The sequence below is a fragment of the Anabas testudineus genome, chromosome 11, assembly GCF_900324465.2.
Source record: "Anabas testudineus chromosome 11, fAnaTes1.2, whole genome shotgun sequence".
In the NCBI taxonomy this organism is placed as follows: Eukaryota; Metazoa; Chordata; class Actinopteri; order Anabantiformes; family Anabantidae; genus Anabas; species Anabas testudineus.
Window position 1 is genome coordinate 15440946 of NC_046620.1, and position 16992 is coordinate 15457937.

The 16992-nt window shown below is 41.3% G+C and overlaps 1 protein-coding gene across 1 annotated transcript in view; it reads right to left on the minus strand.

Annotated features, from left to right (window-relative positions):
• Nucleotides 1–16992, minus strand: part of csmd2 (CUB and Sushi multiple domains 2) — a 192584-nt gene that overhangs the window by 148677 nt on the left and 26915 nt on the right. The window contains exon 3 of the mRNA XM_026348691.1: nt 13578–13690. Within this exon, the coding sequence (XP_026204476.1) occupies nt 13578–13690 (113 nt within the window). The remainder of the gene's footprint in view (nt 1–13577; nt 13691–16992) is intronic.

Consider the following 16992-nt stretch of genomic DNA (forward strand, 5'->3'; position numbering starts at 1 on the left):
GCTTAATTGCTCAAAAAGGCTATTGACTCCTAATGTTCAATATACTGTAGTTTACAGCCTCCTCCACTCCTGCAACCTGTGGGGCCACCTACCACTAAGCCTCAATTCTAAACCTGAGGGAGAAACAATGCAGGAGAGCAACAATATGAGTGAGGCTGAATAATATTACTCCCAATCAAAAAAATTCAGCCACCTTCCAAACACGCACACATGCACGCAAATCATGTTACTAAAAAACAACCACAGCAGAGACAATGTTCATGTTTCTCACCTCTTTCCTCACTAAAGTTTTCTTAAACAAAAGGTGAATGGAAGTGTTTTAGTCCCATGGAGTCAGTATCTCTTACACAGTTCTGTTTTAGACTCAACTCACAGCACTGACTTCAGTCTGTATGTGCCGCTTCACCAGTTAAATCATTCTGTCATCCTTATGTCCTATGGTCACAATTTTCAGACAAAGTTTCTGATCAGCCTCTGTGACAGCTGGCAATGCTTTACAATTCATCTTTAATAGACTGGGTACTTCAGTTGCCTTTGCTACCATATAAGAAATACCAAGAGCTGTAAAATAAATCAGCAAGAAAGACCCTTAAGAAACAATTTGTTGATATTAACATAGTTTCTGAGAGGATTCCCAGTTTGAATGGCATAATCTGCCAGCAAAAATAATTGGTTTGAGTGTATTCATCCCCAAGCAAAACCACTTTTAGATCTTTTCTAATATTACAATAAGCTACACTGGACAATTATTGAACTGTAGTTACATGGCATGATTGATGAAATGATAAAATCCATTAAATCATAGTGTTGTGGCTAGTGCTCTGTTGCATTATTGATTTTTTCACATCTGACTAACTACAATAACCACAATATGATAACCCACCAGGACACATCTTTTCTTTCTAACCTCTTATCATCATCGTCCCCTCCAACATTTGAAAATGCTACATATTAAACTTGACTTCAGGCATTTTTCTATAAGATGATAGAAGCGATTCATCTTATCTAAACACTCCACTCCATCATCAAAACAATAAGTATACCTTTATGTGAAAGGAGAGGTTTTACTGGTTTCCTCTAAATCCCAACCGGTACTCCCCAAGCTAGTTTCACGAAATGTTACCTGGAACAGGTGATTGAATCTGACAGGTCACAGAATGCAGTGTCACACAGAGCACTTATCCTTTTTAAGTTATTAAAAATAGAAATAGGTATAGTTTCAGAGAGAGGTTAACTAAACAGAGAACTTGAATGAACGGTTCAATAAGAAATTTATTTGGCCGCAGAGATTAACTAACATATTTACCAACTTTGAATGGGATAAAAAAGTGCAACGAGTGCAACAATCTTTCTTATATATTCTGATACATGTGGTGTAAAAGGAAAAATTGTTAAATATATTATTCCAACCCACCCATTTCCAGTAAAAATGAGCAGAGAGAGCTTAAAACCCATACACATACCATTCTGGGAAGGTGTAAAGAGAGTTTATTGTTCATGCTGCACCTAAATCAATTGGAATCTGGAAGAGATCCAAGTAAAGCCCATAAATAAATCATGTGATCATTTCACTGTCACTCTGAAGACATTGTTCAAAAAGTACACAACCATGGACACGGAGTTCCACTTTTAACTCACACAAAAGATGCAAATTTTACCTCCCGCCCATTCTTACATAGACGGCTCATGCAAAAAAAAATAACCACCAGCTCCTCCCTTTGACACAACGCTTCAGCTTGTTCCCAATCTTTGCCACAGCTGACTGAACAGCAACTGTGAATTAAGGCCTCAAATAGAGCACATAGTAATGCCAAATGATGGGTGAGAGACAAACACAAAACAAACAGGTGTGCCTTCGCTTTACGCTTCAGCGATGGTGTGTTTGTGCCGTGAGTTTGAGCAAGAGCTTGTCAGACACACATGGAGGCAGACAGCGAGACACACTCAGAGGGACACAAATCAACGCAAGGATAACACAAATCAGCTAAAAGCCCAGTTTCCATGCGACTTGTGAAGATATTTGTCTACTTCCAAGCAGTCTGTGGAGGAAGGTTTATTTCTCCATGACACCTCCCTATTGTCTCTCTCTCTAGTAAATCAACCTGAAATGGTCCAGGCTGTGCAACAGAGTATGGTAAACATTGATTCTCTATAAGTGGAGAAGAACTAGAACAAACACAGCTGACCCATGCGATTGTGTTGAGGGAATGATATTATGCAGTGCCTTGTGTGTGGGTGTGTGTGTGCTTGTCATATACAAAATCTAAGTTTGCTCGTGTTATTTGTAAAGATTCAGCACCGTGACCTATCACAGCATAGACTGAATTATTCATAATTCAATACAGAGCAACCTGAACAACCACAGTGAACAAACCTTTGACTAAAGTCACAACTTCCCAGAACAAACATACTAGACCCTTAATCTGACCTTTGACATTTAGGTGAAAAACAAGTGAATACTCAACGGTCACTAAGGTCTGAAAGAGATGAGTAGAGGGAATTGTCAATGGCTGATCAATAGGTCCGGCCTGATGAATGGCTGCACATTACAGCGCATCGGTAAATGGAGAAATTATTAAACACAGCAGCCAGGAAGGAGCCGCTTGGCCTATATCAATTAAAGCAATGAGAGAGAATGCACTGGTTACTGTTCATAACTGTCGCTGGGTATTTCATCATGGATGGTAACAGGCATGCAAGGCAATCTTAATGATGTATTAGAGTATGCGGCTGCCCAATGATAAATGTGGGTTTACTGAAGTCGCCTATACTGGAGTCTATAGTAAATATACTTCACACTGTTAAAAGTTTACTTCCAATCCAACTAATTGAGAAAAATCCGTTAAGGGGAACTAAAGCCTGCGCTCTTTAGCCAACACAACAAACAGTATGAGGATATACTGTCTGTCTGCAACAGAAAAATATTCACTGGATCAATAAACTCTCACAAATACCTAGTTGTTATAGAAAAAGGTAAACAATAATACTGGTAAACATCATAATGTCACAAACAATACATGAGGTCAAAAGTCCATTTCTTGTGCATCTCCATCCTCCAGCACATTCACAGACTTCCCAAAACTCCCACCTGCTAAATGTCTCAGCCACACTGTGCCAGCACAGGATCCCTGCTAAGCAATCGATACAGATACCTCTTTAATAGTTTTATTCTCACACTCACTTTCTGTGTGCGGTTAGTCACAGAACATGACAGGATGTCAAGTCGGCCTTTAAGGCTGGAAAGCAGGATTTCCATATGCCTTTGTTTATGTTATGATCGGATGAATATTACTCACTCTAGGTGGGGCAAGTGAAAATGATCAGAAATACTGAAATATAAACAAAAAATGTTTACCTGTAATTTACCATGTGAATTATTATTTGTGCATGTAATTTGTATAATTTCCCAATACTTTTGATATAAAATATGAAGACAGGTTTGTTTAGTCAAGGTGTTCCAGGTCATTGATTTCTATGGTCCTCTGATTAAATAACTGAGCACGGAACATCTATGTATAAATTCTGTAACTATGGGTGGAGTGATGGTATGTTTCACTAGATATGTGAAACATTTTATCTATTGACAACAGAAGTAAAATTTGCAACACGACAAAAGGTAAAAGGATTCGGAATAATTCCTGAAGCCCCTGTAAGTCAGAGCTTGAAAATACTGCATGTATGTTGTAAAAAAAACTGCATATACAAAAGGACATTCATCACCTCATTATGAAATGCAGAAACACACTTTAACATACTGTACACACACACACACATACAAACTCAAATGCATATTCAGAGGCACGTTCCCACCTCATCCCAGCTCAAAAACAATGACACCCTAATCCGGGGACAATACAGGCACTAATCCACACAAAACAGGGATTGTATAGAGAGACAAACGTGGGAGCGGAGGATAAAAAGAGCTAGTTCGCTAACAAGCAAAGAAGGCTAATCCTGATGAGAGATAGAGGCTGGGAGGGAAGGATAAAAATGACTGTTAGTGAGGGCAAGACATAGGAAGCAAGGGGAGAGGCAAGTGGAGGAAAGTATGAAAAAGAAGGAGATGTAGAAGTAACACTGAGACTCATTGATCAGAAGGAATTTAATACAAAAGCAAAAAACGGTTTTAATGTTGTGCTTGGCCTACTTCAAAATATTAAGCTATTATTATAGATTAATATACAGCTATTAAAACCCAAAGACTGTTGTCATTTCAGCTAGCAAGGCCTTGCATTGCTGATTTCCAATATGTGACTAGAAAGTCAAGACAAGAGGCCATGGACAAGGCAGGAACACCAATAATCGCAACACACACAAAATAAGTAGGAGGAGTTTTTTTTTTTTTGTCTTCTATTTAACTGCTATTAGCTGTACCATTAACCAAATGATTGTACAACTACCGTATTTTTTTCAGTGTATCAGAAAGATCATCAGGTTGATTCCATGTTCAATCAAGAGAGACACCCCAAAAGATTTGCAAATTGCAGTCACAATGTTATCTTACTGCATCAATCAAACACCAATATGACTTCCTTTACTAAATGTAAAGGTAAACTATTAAAACCTGAGCTTTTGTATCTGGTTCATGTTTATTCCATCATAAGGTTGTTGAAAGTTGAAAAAACACCTGCTGCTTTTGCTGTGCACTCCTCACATATGACTGGGTTTACCCACTGAAAACAGGACGCACTTTCAAAAGGTGAACTATCACCTTTACTTACAGCAAGTTGGCTGATGGGGGTTATCTCAGGCTGGAATTAATTACATCAAAGTCTACGATCCAGAGGGCTGAGCAGATGACATTTACAAGAGGCCAACCGAGGCGCTTAATTACACACTTTCATAAAGTAGCAGAATTAGTCCGCCAGACTGGTTCCCCACATAAACAGTGGAGAAATAACAACACTAGCAACCTTTTGGAGAAGTCAAACAAAATGGGTAAAGGGGATGAAGTGTTTTGGGTGACATTTTGTGCAGTCTAAAACCCAATAACAAACTGCTATGTCAGAAGAGATGTGAGTGCACTTTGGGTTCATGGTGCTTTTTTTGGGGGGAGATGAGCTCACGGAACTAAAAAATGCATGGCTGTGGAAAAGGGTGAGCTCTGCACATGAGTAACGGTGCAGCAAATGTGCTGTGTGGCATTCCTTGCCTTCCCCTGACCTGCTTTTCCCACCAACAAGGTGGAGCAAGATGATTCCCTCATCATTGCTTAAACTCTTACCTCATAGCGGTGAGTCATCCTTGTCTTTCTATCTATAACACTTCACTCACACAACCACTGTAGCTCTTTCTCTGTTTTTTTTTTTTTCTTATTGTTTGTTTGTTTCCTGTTTTTCCTCATCACTTCTTCCCTTATTCTCTACGTTTCGGTCCTCCCTAAGTCCCTTGTGTAGCTAACCCCTTCTCCTCCTGTGGATGTCTCTTTTCCTTTATCTCCCCGTCTTCCTCACCATCTCTCTCTTGGTCTTTGTTAGGATGCAGCGAGGGTAGGCCCTGTCAATGTGTAGTCTGTCAGGGTGGAAACAGCAGGGGGCACAGAGGGCCTTTCACAGAAGCCAAAATAAAGACAGGCATGCAAAATACACCTCATTGTTCACTCTTCTAGACTGCACACGCACACGCACACAAACACACACACACACACACACACACACACAGCCTTGTATGCGCTGTATGTGCTGTATAGGAATCCACACCCTCTTGCAGGCCCAGACATATAACACAACACATCCCGCCTCTTACTCTAGTATTCTCCTCAGTCTGTCTGTCACTTTGTGCCATTGTCAAACTACTCACACCTCAGCTGCTTCTTCTCAGTGGGACAGGCTTCATCTGCTGCGACTCACCAACATGTGTTCATTACAAAGTCACACACGTGCATTTTCACGCAGGCACTATACACACACACACGCGCGCGCGTCGCCTGCTTGCTCCAGGCACTTGGTTAAACATCCCCATACCACGGGGTCACATTTCCAGAGGGACCGCAAGTTTTTTCACACTTGAGCTGTACGAGAAGCACAGATGGGAATGTTCCTAGATTTCTTTAAACATGGCCTCACTTATATCATAGTGAGGGACTTAAACTGAACTCACTGAAGCTTGTTTCTTAGACAGTTACAGTAACACGAAGACTTTCTTTTCTTCTCTATAAAATTACCTATTGATTGTCCTATTTTATTTTTATACTGTGCCAATATATTAAACTGAAAACAGAGAGCTTTATTTAAGTAGGTTTAATATATGAACAACTGTGCTGATTCTGTTTTAACAATTGCATACCTTTTAATCTTTTTCATGTACTGTTTGTTATGTCATGTTGGTGGCTCTTGCATCATCAATGCCAAATCAAAGTGGCTTTAAAACTATTCTGATATTGACAGTCAGTACACATTTATGGTCTACTCCCAAGTGAGAAACATATGCAGTTGTCCATGCAGGCAGTTACAGAGAACTGGTGCTATAGCTATTAGACATAGAAACTCACTTTTTGGGCTGCCCTGAGGCACAGCAAACAAACTCAACCCAAAGCTATGGGTTCACAGGGAAGGCTGACCTTTCTGTGCATGCTCCACTGCGCCGCAAATACATTATGCTATTTTTGAGTGTGCACTCCTGTGTCCACTCGTGTGAATGGGTGCGCTTGGCTGTCTACTGTGTGCAGATGCGTCCATGTGTCTGAATGCAACGATGGTTGTGGGGGGGGGGGGGCTGTATCCAACCCCTTATCTCAAGAGCCAAACAACAACTTCTCCTAACCACAGACTAGAATCTGTCTTGCCGCCCATTCACCCAGAAACAATAGAGGGCAAGAAGGAATAAAGGTAGAGACCCAAAAAATGACTGTATCTCGCAGTGGTGTGCAGAGCAGATGTGCCTGGCAATGACTTGCGGGGCAATGGGAACTGTCAAGAGCTCTCTCAGCTCATGTCAGTTCTATAAAAAGAGGAGAAAAGAATAAAGAAAATATGAAAAAATAATCCCAAAAAGGCTCAGATGTGGGAGTCAGTATCAAATATTAACACAATGTGAAGCAGGGAAAGAGACGCCTGGAAGGATTTCAACAACGGCATAACTCTCTTCACCCAACAGCACCGGTCCTTTCAAATTAAAAACAATATAAGGCTTGATTAAACTTTAAGTAATCATAAGGAGCTAGTGTTTAACTTTATTCAGTCTTCTTAAGAGTGTGCAAATAATTAAGATTGTTTATAAGTCAAAAGCATTTAAGTGTCTGTATGGAGGAGCCACAAAAGATCTTTTTTTTTTTCTCACAATACATGTGAATTATTCAAAATGAGGTAATTCCCTGATTTTATGGTAAAGATGAAAAACTAATTCTAATACTAATGCATCTGAGGCTGAACAAAATTTGTTACCGTTTCTTAAGAGTTCAGTCCAAATGTTTCTGATGCATTGGAAGACTCTCAGAGAGTTTGTGTTCACAAGTCTGTATGCATGGCAGGCATGGTAGTATGTGTGTGTGTGTGAGCCAAAACAGTCTTCATTAGGCTGACGGAGAACTGCTGCACAACAATCAGCCATTAATTAAGTGTCAGAAGCATTTAAACGGTCAGACGCACTGGCGGCCGATTCCCATTCCAGATTCTAATAACAGCGACAATCTGTCAGAGCGGACGCTCTGCTTCCCGAGACGTGCCAGACTGCCCACATTTTCCAAGAAAAATTAGTAAATACATTCAGCTAAATTACAGCCCTAATAGTTAGGCTTCACTTATTATTAACTAAGTTCATTCTCTTGAAATGCATCTTAATAGGAAGCACTTCCTTGCCTCTTCCTCTTACAGTATATCTGCCTGTCACTGTGACATTCTCTGGAGCAAAAGCTGAACTAATACATCCAAGCTGCATCCTGCTGTTGTGAGGCCATAATTACCGGTCCCGACAGAATCACAAGAGTTTATTGCAACTATTCAACCAAAAGCAAATGAATGTGCCCTGTCTTTGTTTGAAAAACTGCGATGCACTCTGCAGTCAATTTTAACAACTACAGAAAAACTTCAAAGTTTAATTGTTTTACTGAGCGTGCTGTAACAGCGTGCTCACAAAATGGTCCTTTAAAAAGCTAAACAGGAGGAACTGGTAAAAAATATTGATAAGGAGTTGATAAAAAAAAATATCTGTGACTCTAAGGTTTGGCATTGTGCAGTAAAAGCAGCTGGTCACTGAGGGCATGAAAATGTACACAGGAACTTATGCACAGTTCAGTTTTCAGAAAGTCAAGGTCGGAAGTTCAACATTTCAACATCAGTAAGTCTCTACTTTTGAAGACGCTTACATCAGTAAGCGTTTTTTTATGAATATGCCTGAGAACACACAAAACAGAACTGTGGCCAAGGGTAGAGGTTTCTACTTGGTCCTGTTCTCTAACAGTAAATGTCTGTTCAAGGCTTACGAGGCTTATCATTTTCATATTGCATCAGCAATAACACCTCTTTTAGCAGAGCAACAGTCATTTTCTTATCAATCAAACAGGCTGCAGTGCATTGTGGGATTGTCAGCGAAAAGTATCCACTGCGGAAGCTCTGAGTGCACTATATGTGGACAAGTTTACACATCAACGTCAACCACTGCAGAATGGCAAACATGCTATATAGTGCACTATTATACATTATATTATACCACAGCACCTGTTTAGGCCAAACACAGCTGTAACTGATAACATGATGATGGTTGGAACCCAAGCTTGTAAAAGCCTGTGAGCAACACTGTATAGTATCAAATGAGCAATTACACTAGATATGTTGTGCATTAATTGCTAAGTTGTAGCTATTTAAACATGCACAGACCTGCAATGAGTATTAGTGTGTTAAAAAGGCAACTGTTAGTTGTATTCTGCATTCAGCTAATAGTATTCACTTCTGTTGAACCGCATTGGAGTGTAGTGCTTCCTGAGAGGTACTTATGCCTCTTAAATTATCCATGTCAATCAATAGCAGAATTAAGTATAAAGTATATGATTTGTCTTTTTTTTTTTTTTTACTGTTTCATGCTCTTTTAGACTGACAACACTATATGCCAAGCCTAACTCACATTTTATAAAAATCTTGCTACTGTGTGAAAGACAGAGAAGAAGACAGGGAAACTGATGCCTGCATGCAAACATAAGTAGCATCAGTCTCCATGTTTTTACATTTGAGGAAAGACAGCAACACACACACGTCAAGAAGTGCATTCATAACCTGGACAGTCCAGCGAGCAGTCAAGGAAACATAGTCAGCACTCAACAGTGTTTTTGCTCTCTCACAAACTATATTTCACAATATTTGTAGTGCATTTAACACCGGGCCTATAGCAGCTGCCACCAGCTTAAAACCACACTGACATTTAAAGTGACCGTGTCCTCCAGTTCCCTGGAACTTGTGCCAGAGCAGTGTAGAGTCTCAGAGCAGACTAAATTGCTAATATTAAAGAAAGGCAGAATACCTCAGTTGAAAAAATATGTGTAAAGCATAAGGCTGTTAAATAATGCTGAATATTTAATCAAAATTATTCCAAGAGTAAATGCATGAACAGGGAATCATACAGTACAGCCCTAATAAAGATGTGCAGTAGTCATTACGGAGGGAAAATAGGAGATCAGTACTATAGGATTAGATCTAAGTTCACACAGGTTTTTCACATTCTCCTCGCTTACCAAACTTCCATTGGACCAACTTCCTCAACTAAAGGGAGGGGCCTACATTTTTCAACTAGGCTCTAAACTCCCTCATGCTTCACTGCTCTCTCATCACCTTCATCTACTCAGCTCCCACCTTCCTCTCTCTCATACTAATAGGAAGAAGGGGGAGAGAGAGAGGAGGTGGGGGGTGGTCGAAGGGGAGTAAATAGAGACACTATTGTAGATCAGCTCTGATGGATCAGGAGAAGGCTGTGTTACTGGAAGCACTCCCACTGCTGCTCCTTCACTCACTTTAAGAAAAAAAAAAATAGTTGACTGTGTTGACTTCTTGTTATAGCAAAAAACTTGTTATATTACAGTACTGCCAATACATTGTTCAAACATACTCATAACGTAGACTGAGACTCAGATGCAAACCCTGCATATCAAGTGAATAATGAATTTAAAGTTGGCAATATGAATACATGTAAGACTAAATTACTGCATATAGACACCTGCAGTGACTTAATGCTGAAGAGGCAGACTGCTCGACTTGTGCAGAGGAGCTGACTGTTTCTTTTTTTTCCTGGCTGACCCAGTTGGGAGGCACATTGACTATGCAACTAAGACACAGACGGAAGAGAAACTTGGCAACACATGACTGGATAATCATCATGGCACTTTAATATTCAAGAGCGAGAGAGAGCGAGTGATAACACCGGGGAAGCGGCAACAAAACATGGGAGGCACTGAGGTTGAGATTCAAGGTGCGGAAGACAAAGGGGAGAAGAGGAATAAGGAAGAAGGGAAAAAAGATGGAAAGGAAACAGGTGAAGCGCAAGGAATGCAGTAAGACATGACGAGATAAGAGTTCTCTTCTATTCTCAGAAGATATTTTCAGAGGCTCGGCAAATGTTTCTAATTCCCTTTTCCTCCGTTTAGCCTCGTTCTCTATAGCTACAGATTAAACATGAATAAAGAGTTAGCAAAGAGACGGAGAAGAGAAGGAGGGGAATAAGACTGGAAAAAAGGAGTCTGGTGGTTGCCATGGTGACGAGAGGGGAGAGATTCCAGAGTGGTCTCGGCCATTACGCAGTGTTGGGGAGATGGACTGTGCAGCACTTAGGCTTATTGCAGTGTGGGCTGAAATAGAGCAGATATCTAATATAGGCGAGATGGGCTCACACCAAAATGGTGGATGGTAAGCACAGTCCTAATAAAAAAGAGAAGCTGTAGATACTGAGGTTTTACTGCCAAAAGCGATGCTGAAGAAAGACAATCAGGCTAAGAAACCAAGACATTTATCCCATTTGGGAAAATGGAAGGACTTCCAGGGAGGAAACCCCACGAATGCATACTCAGCGACATCTGCACACAGACATGCAAAAGCATACGGATAAATGCATCTACTTAAATAAAATCAAAGGTACACCGATCCCCTCATACAACATCCAAGAAACTATTCTAAAAGCAAAGAACCACAGTTGTCATGTTTGAAGTGGGTCATCTGTAATGGGAAGACACAACAACAGCTAAAGATATGTCAGCGGTTTCCTGTCCAATCAGTGGGACATTGAGCCTTTAACAAAAAACAATGGCAGCAAGATCAATTCAAACTAAAACAGCCTAAATTTCAACAGTTTCTCTGTGAAAGCCCCTAATTACAGATGTTTTCACAGGGTTTATATTTTTTTACAGCCACCACTTGAAAGGTGAATAGGTCACCAAACAGTATACAAACAAAAGATTATGGAAATGACAAGGATGCAGTAATAAACCATAGCTACCACAGGATGAGGTATCGCCATGTAGTAATAAAAAAATGCTTTCTGTCAGTCAGGAAAATTAGATTGTCTGCACTGTTGATTATACATATAGTCTTGTGGCTGCCCCATTACATTTTACTGCTATAGAACAAGGCAACTTGTGCTAACTGATTTGTTTAAGAATAGCTCTGGCTCAAATGGAGCGTAACAAACTGCTAAATAAACAATGATTGTACAGGCAAGACAGAGAAAACCAAATGAGAAACGGGTAATGTGACAAGCTGAGCTCGAGCTACATGGAATACTATCTATGAGAAAGGTTTTGATGAAGGGGTACATGAAAGACAATATCTATAATCATATAATATTCATATAATCTAAATTGAATTCTTTAAAATCTGTAAACACTGGACACTATCAAAGATGACTACAGGGTGAAATTATGATTATTTACATCTTTTGCAGTTGTCTGTTCTCGAACTGTGAACTAATCAAATCGAAGCAGAACAGTGGCATCACGCCAGCAGCTTCTGGTCAAAACCAACTTTTATACAAAGCGGCACAAATCAGTGTGTCAGCTTCTGTGACGTGTTGCTGGTGTTGTTTCTCCGCTTGCTGGGTAGGTCAATGGTTTTAAAAGTAATTTGAAACGTCACATTACTGACAGCACGTATAAGACTGCCAAATAATAAAAAAGAAGAAGAAAGGATCTATTGTGAAAATTGGCTAATTTTAAATGAAAGCTCTACATCTCATTATTTGATGGTATACACAAATACCACAGAAAATGGCATGTATAATTATAGCATGACATATTTGTATAAAGTACCTCTTTTACTATTTATTTGGTCAGCATGAAATATTTAGAGAGTTTAATTAGCATGTTCGTTCAACCAGGCTGCTCTTGTTATCCTCGCGGTTTGAAGTTTTTGTGTTAATTTTCATTTACACTGATAAAACAGGTCTAGCCACAGGGCGGAGGTTCATTATCTCTGGCCTTTCTTGGCCCTAGTGGGATGTCGGTGGCACAGAGAATCCAAAGAATCCATGTGTGCCATAAGAAAATTGGGTTCAAAACAAGAACAGAATAGAACAGAACAGAGCAGAACAGAGAGTAGCAGAACAGCTCTGCGGTTTCACTTAATCTGTGCATGGAACAGGGTGCAAAATTTCCCAAGTTACAAAGAAACGATGTGGGCATTGCTCACCATGCAATTAACATTCACTCTAACCTACAGGGCACAATCACATGTCAGCACAGCAGGGCCTCTTTTCTTTTCCCCAGTGACATGGGTCACTGCAGCTGGTCTCACCTGTGTCATGCGAGGTAGGTGACAGGTAATTATTGGTATGCACTCGTTTCCCCTGGTGCATAACAGAGATGATAATACTCAACCAATCCCTCTGAGGCACTTAGCCATAGACTCCACAGTGTATCCATGTGAGTGTATGTATTACATAAAAGTAGGAGCAAAATTAATAAAAGTCCAAAAGTTGCAAATGCATTTAGAGCACAAGACAATTTATCACCCAAGGTCAGAATATAAACAAGTTTGACAGTTTCCCGTAGTGGGAAGGGAAAGGCACAGTGCCCCAAAAGCCTCCAAGTGGAGTTAACAAACAGTCTCTTTGCTCTTTTGTCTTTGGTTTTATCTAGTCACGCAATGTGGTCTCAGGCCTCGTGAGACTGATGTCGCTCCATCGAGCCGCATCCCCACGTTCATAATATCTCAAAAACTCTGACAACGTCCTGTCAGGTAATTAGCCTAATTAGCCACCCACTTGTATCTCGTCCCCCCCGCCCCTTAGGTTCGCCTTTCATCCTGCGTGAGTTTTAAGAGTGCCACAATACATACCATCCCACCATGGGTCATAAAGCATTCCATGTCACAATGATAAAGGTCCCAGTTCTGGCCTGGGAAGAGAAATAATAACCTAGCTAGATAGAAAGACTTCAAATTAGACTATCCGATGACATAATTAGTTCAGCGCTTTGGATGTGGAATATGAATCACGCTATGGAACAAATTCTAGAGACTTTTTTCTTCTGATCTAAGAAACACCAACTGTAGTGGTTGAGAGATCCAACTAAAACTCAGTAGAACACACACAGGTGATCACATTCATGCCAAAGTATAACAAAAGTTCATGTTGCTCAAAAACAAACAAGAGAGATTTTGAATTACCTTCATAGACAGCTTTAAATCCCTGCCCACTGACTGCATAGTCAGACAGTAGCCACAGTGTGAGCCTGGAGCCTGTACTCACTATGGGTGAAGGCAGCTGGAACCCCGTTAACCTGAGAACAAATGGACAGAAGGACAATAACGGTCAGACAAAAAAAAAAAAAAAAAAAAACAGATCCAATCAACAGCACAGTTGGTTGCAAGGTCAGATATGAAGTCCATTTCCATCAAGCCAGCTGTTCCCTCAGGCATTCAAGGATAACATTTTGCGTAACGAGGCTCTGAATCACCGACAAATTATTAAAATGCCAAAGACCTCAACAGGACAGAAAACTGCAACAGATTTCTCTCCATCAGCGGAGACAGAGTTAACTGCAATCATGTATCAGCGGTGAATTAGAAACGCAGCAGGCGGTGTGGGAATGAACCAACAGTTGAGGAGACGAGAAGGCTGTCAGATTATGAGTCAGCAGCTATTTCTAATAACCAACCAGCAGCTTTCAGATCAGGAATTCAACTGGAACACAAAGTATGTTAGCTATTTATACCTTGAGAGACTGGGAACATCTTGCCACTTCCCGGGCCAAAGGTAAGTTAGTAGTACCTTTTCTTTTTCTTTTTTTGTCTATTGGATTTCACTTTTTAAGGCTTTTCAAAGTGACGCTACCAATCGAGCCCAGTTGGAAACCACTTGTTATTTTTCTAGTTGTACTTATTCTTTTGTGTCTTTTTGTTTTCTCTAATGAAACTAACAGCAGTCGGCTGCCGTTACTCACATGGACCCATTTTAATCATTTCAGAGTAAGAAACTGGTCCCATCTCTCTTAGGATCAGAGTGGCCCTACATAAGATCACACCATAGCTCTGTTCCCAGCACATATAAAGACATCTTAAATGAATCCATACCACATCAACATATATTGTTTATACATGCATGATCATTGATGTCGAGGTCAAACAAGCTAAATAGTTGAGTGATGAGCTTTGTGTTATTAGGACCAGCTCAGCTTATGAAACCCATTTAACACACACACACACACACACACACACACGTCTGTGCACAGATGAATCAATAAGTTGTGACTGGCAATAAATGAACAGTTGTAACTTGCTTGTGTGTGTGTGTGTGTGTGTGTGTGTGTGTGTGTGTGTGTGTGTGTGTGTGTGTGTGTTTGTGCATTGTACTGTATGGATCCTTGATTAAAATAGATTCAAGGACACTGTTGCTCTCTTTACTTTTAGCTCATCCTTCCCAAGTGTCACTTTAATTTTCACTTTCCGTTCCCACGTGCACTGTGTTCGTATGCATGTGCATCCCTCTTTTGACAATGTATTACATCCCCTCCTTTTATCTCCTGCTGTTAAGAGGGGGGCCTCAGTGTTTCACTTAATCCCTAAGTACCACATTGGAGGTGGGGGGGGGGGGGGGGGAGCCGAATTGGGCCAAAAAAGGGGAAGAGGACTTTAATATATGCGCGATTTCACTTCTTCTCTGTGAGATTGTCACGGCGGGATGTCGGCTAAACGATGGGACACATGTTCATGCAAATAGCCCCTTCGCTGACCGCAAATTGAGTTGGATGGTAGCCATCTTGGTTCGGCAGCGCACTGCGGAGAAAGGAGGGGTTGACAGAGGGTATGATGGAAGGTCCAGGGAGAGAGGAGGGGGGGGGGGGGGGTGTACCAACTGAGAGGGATGCTTGCCACATCCAAATCGTGATCATCTGGCATTAGCTAGATACGGCATGGAATCATTTTGCCAGGCTAAGAGAAAACAAAATGGATATAGTCAGAGAACACACACACACACACACACACAAAACGGCTTCACGTGCGAAGGTAAATTAAATATTGCAATGTGATATGGGCTGTGGCAATCTGAGGTGTGCAGCCGGTATTGTGAAAAAAGCCAGCTGGGGGATTGCCTGTTATCGAGGAAAAGATGTGAGATATGATTGCGACTGAGCGATACAAAAGAATGGATTTGCAGCGCAGGTGTCTCGAGTGAGTGGTAAATTGATGGAGGGAGGGCAAAATAGAGTGGGGGACACAGGAAGGAGGAAATAGGCAGAGACAGAGAGGGAGAAATTAAGAAAAATAACGCTAGTGATGGGAAATCATTGGCTGTTTCCAGTGTATGTGGAAGCTGAGTAATTTCGGGAATGATGGGCCCTTGGGGAGAAGAACAGGAATGTGTGTGCATGGCTGCAACCACATTGAAGAGTGTCCGCTGTGTGTGTGTGTGTGTGTGTGTGTGTGGAAGTGTTTGCATAAGTTTGTGCGTGCATGTGCGTGCACGAAGAGAGCAGAGGTCCATTAAAAGGGCTTTCCACCTGACTGGCCTCAGCATCATCTCAATGAAGAACCTCTGCTTCCAATTATCCCACCGCTACCCATGGGAAAGACAGAGAGAGAGAGTGAGAGAGAGAGAGAGAGAGAGAGAGACGGGGCCCGAGAGGGTGACGTAGCGTACGTGCAGGAAGACGGCTGTGCGGGGGAAAAAAAAAAGAGCGGAGACATACGTAGCAATGAGGAGGCGGAAGCGTCGAAGAGCAGGTGAAGGGGCGGGAGCACGGAAGTGAGAGAGACGCATCAGTACGTGGAAATGACAAAATAACAATGAGTTGAGTGAGGATGAGTCATAGTGAGAAACTCCTTCATTAGGCAATACAGCTATTCAGGGATTCACACTCACACAGTCACACACACACACACACACTCACACACACGCATGCAGTTTTATTCATTTGAACATTTTCATTTGAATATCCACCTCCCAAATATATGCGTGTTTACAGCTGTATACAGACAGAGACTAAATAAGGTCGTCTCCGTCCTTTAATCTCATTCACTCAGTCGACGTGCGAGTGTGTGTGTGTGTGTGTGTGTGTGTGTGTGCGCGCGTGTCGGCGTGTTCTACGAGGTGGAAGGTAAAGCACAGTGCTGACTCAGCTGATTTTCCCCCAGAAGAAGTGTTGGGGGGATAAAAAAAAAAAAAAAAAAAAAGATAGCAGCAAGATTTTGATGGCTGAGCAGAGGAGGGACATTAACTAATAAATGATGGGAGGTGAGAGAGAGTGGTACTTAAAGAGCGGAGCAAAGAACGACGTGTGTATTTTCATGTGTATTCGTGTGTGTGTGTGTGTGTGTGGACTGTTTCAACATGAAACCCTGTGCAGCTGTAAGTTGTCAGTGGTCAAGGCTGGTGGCTGCTGCTCTGTTGTGCTCTGCCTATCACACCTAAAAGGTAACACACACACACACACACACACACACACGCTTAGTTCCAGCTCTTCCATATGTTTTTGGCAGCAGAAAGAAAACAAAAGTGTGTGTGTGTCTGTGTGTGTGTGACTCATCACTCGCTCTCCTTACACTCAAATGCGCTGACCACGTTGCCTTGTTGGAAGTTAAA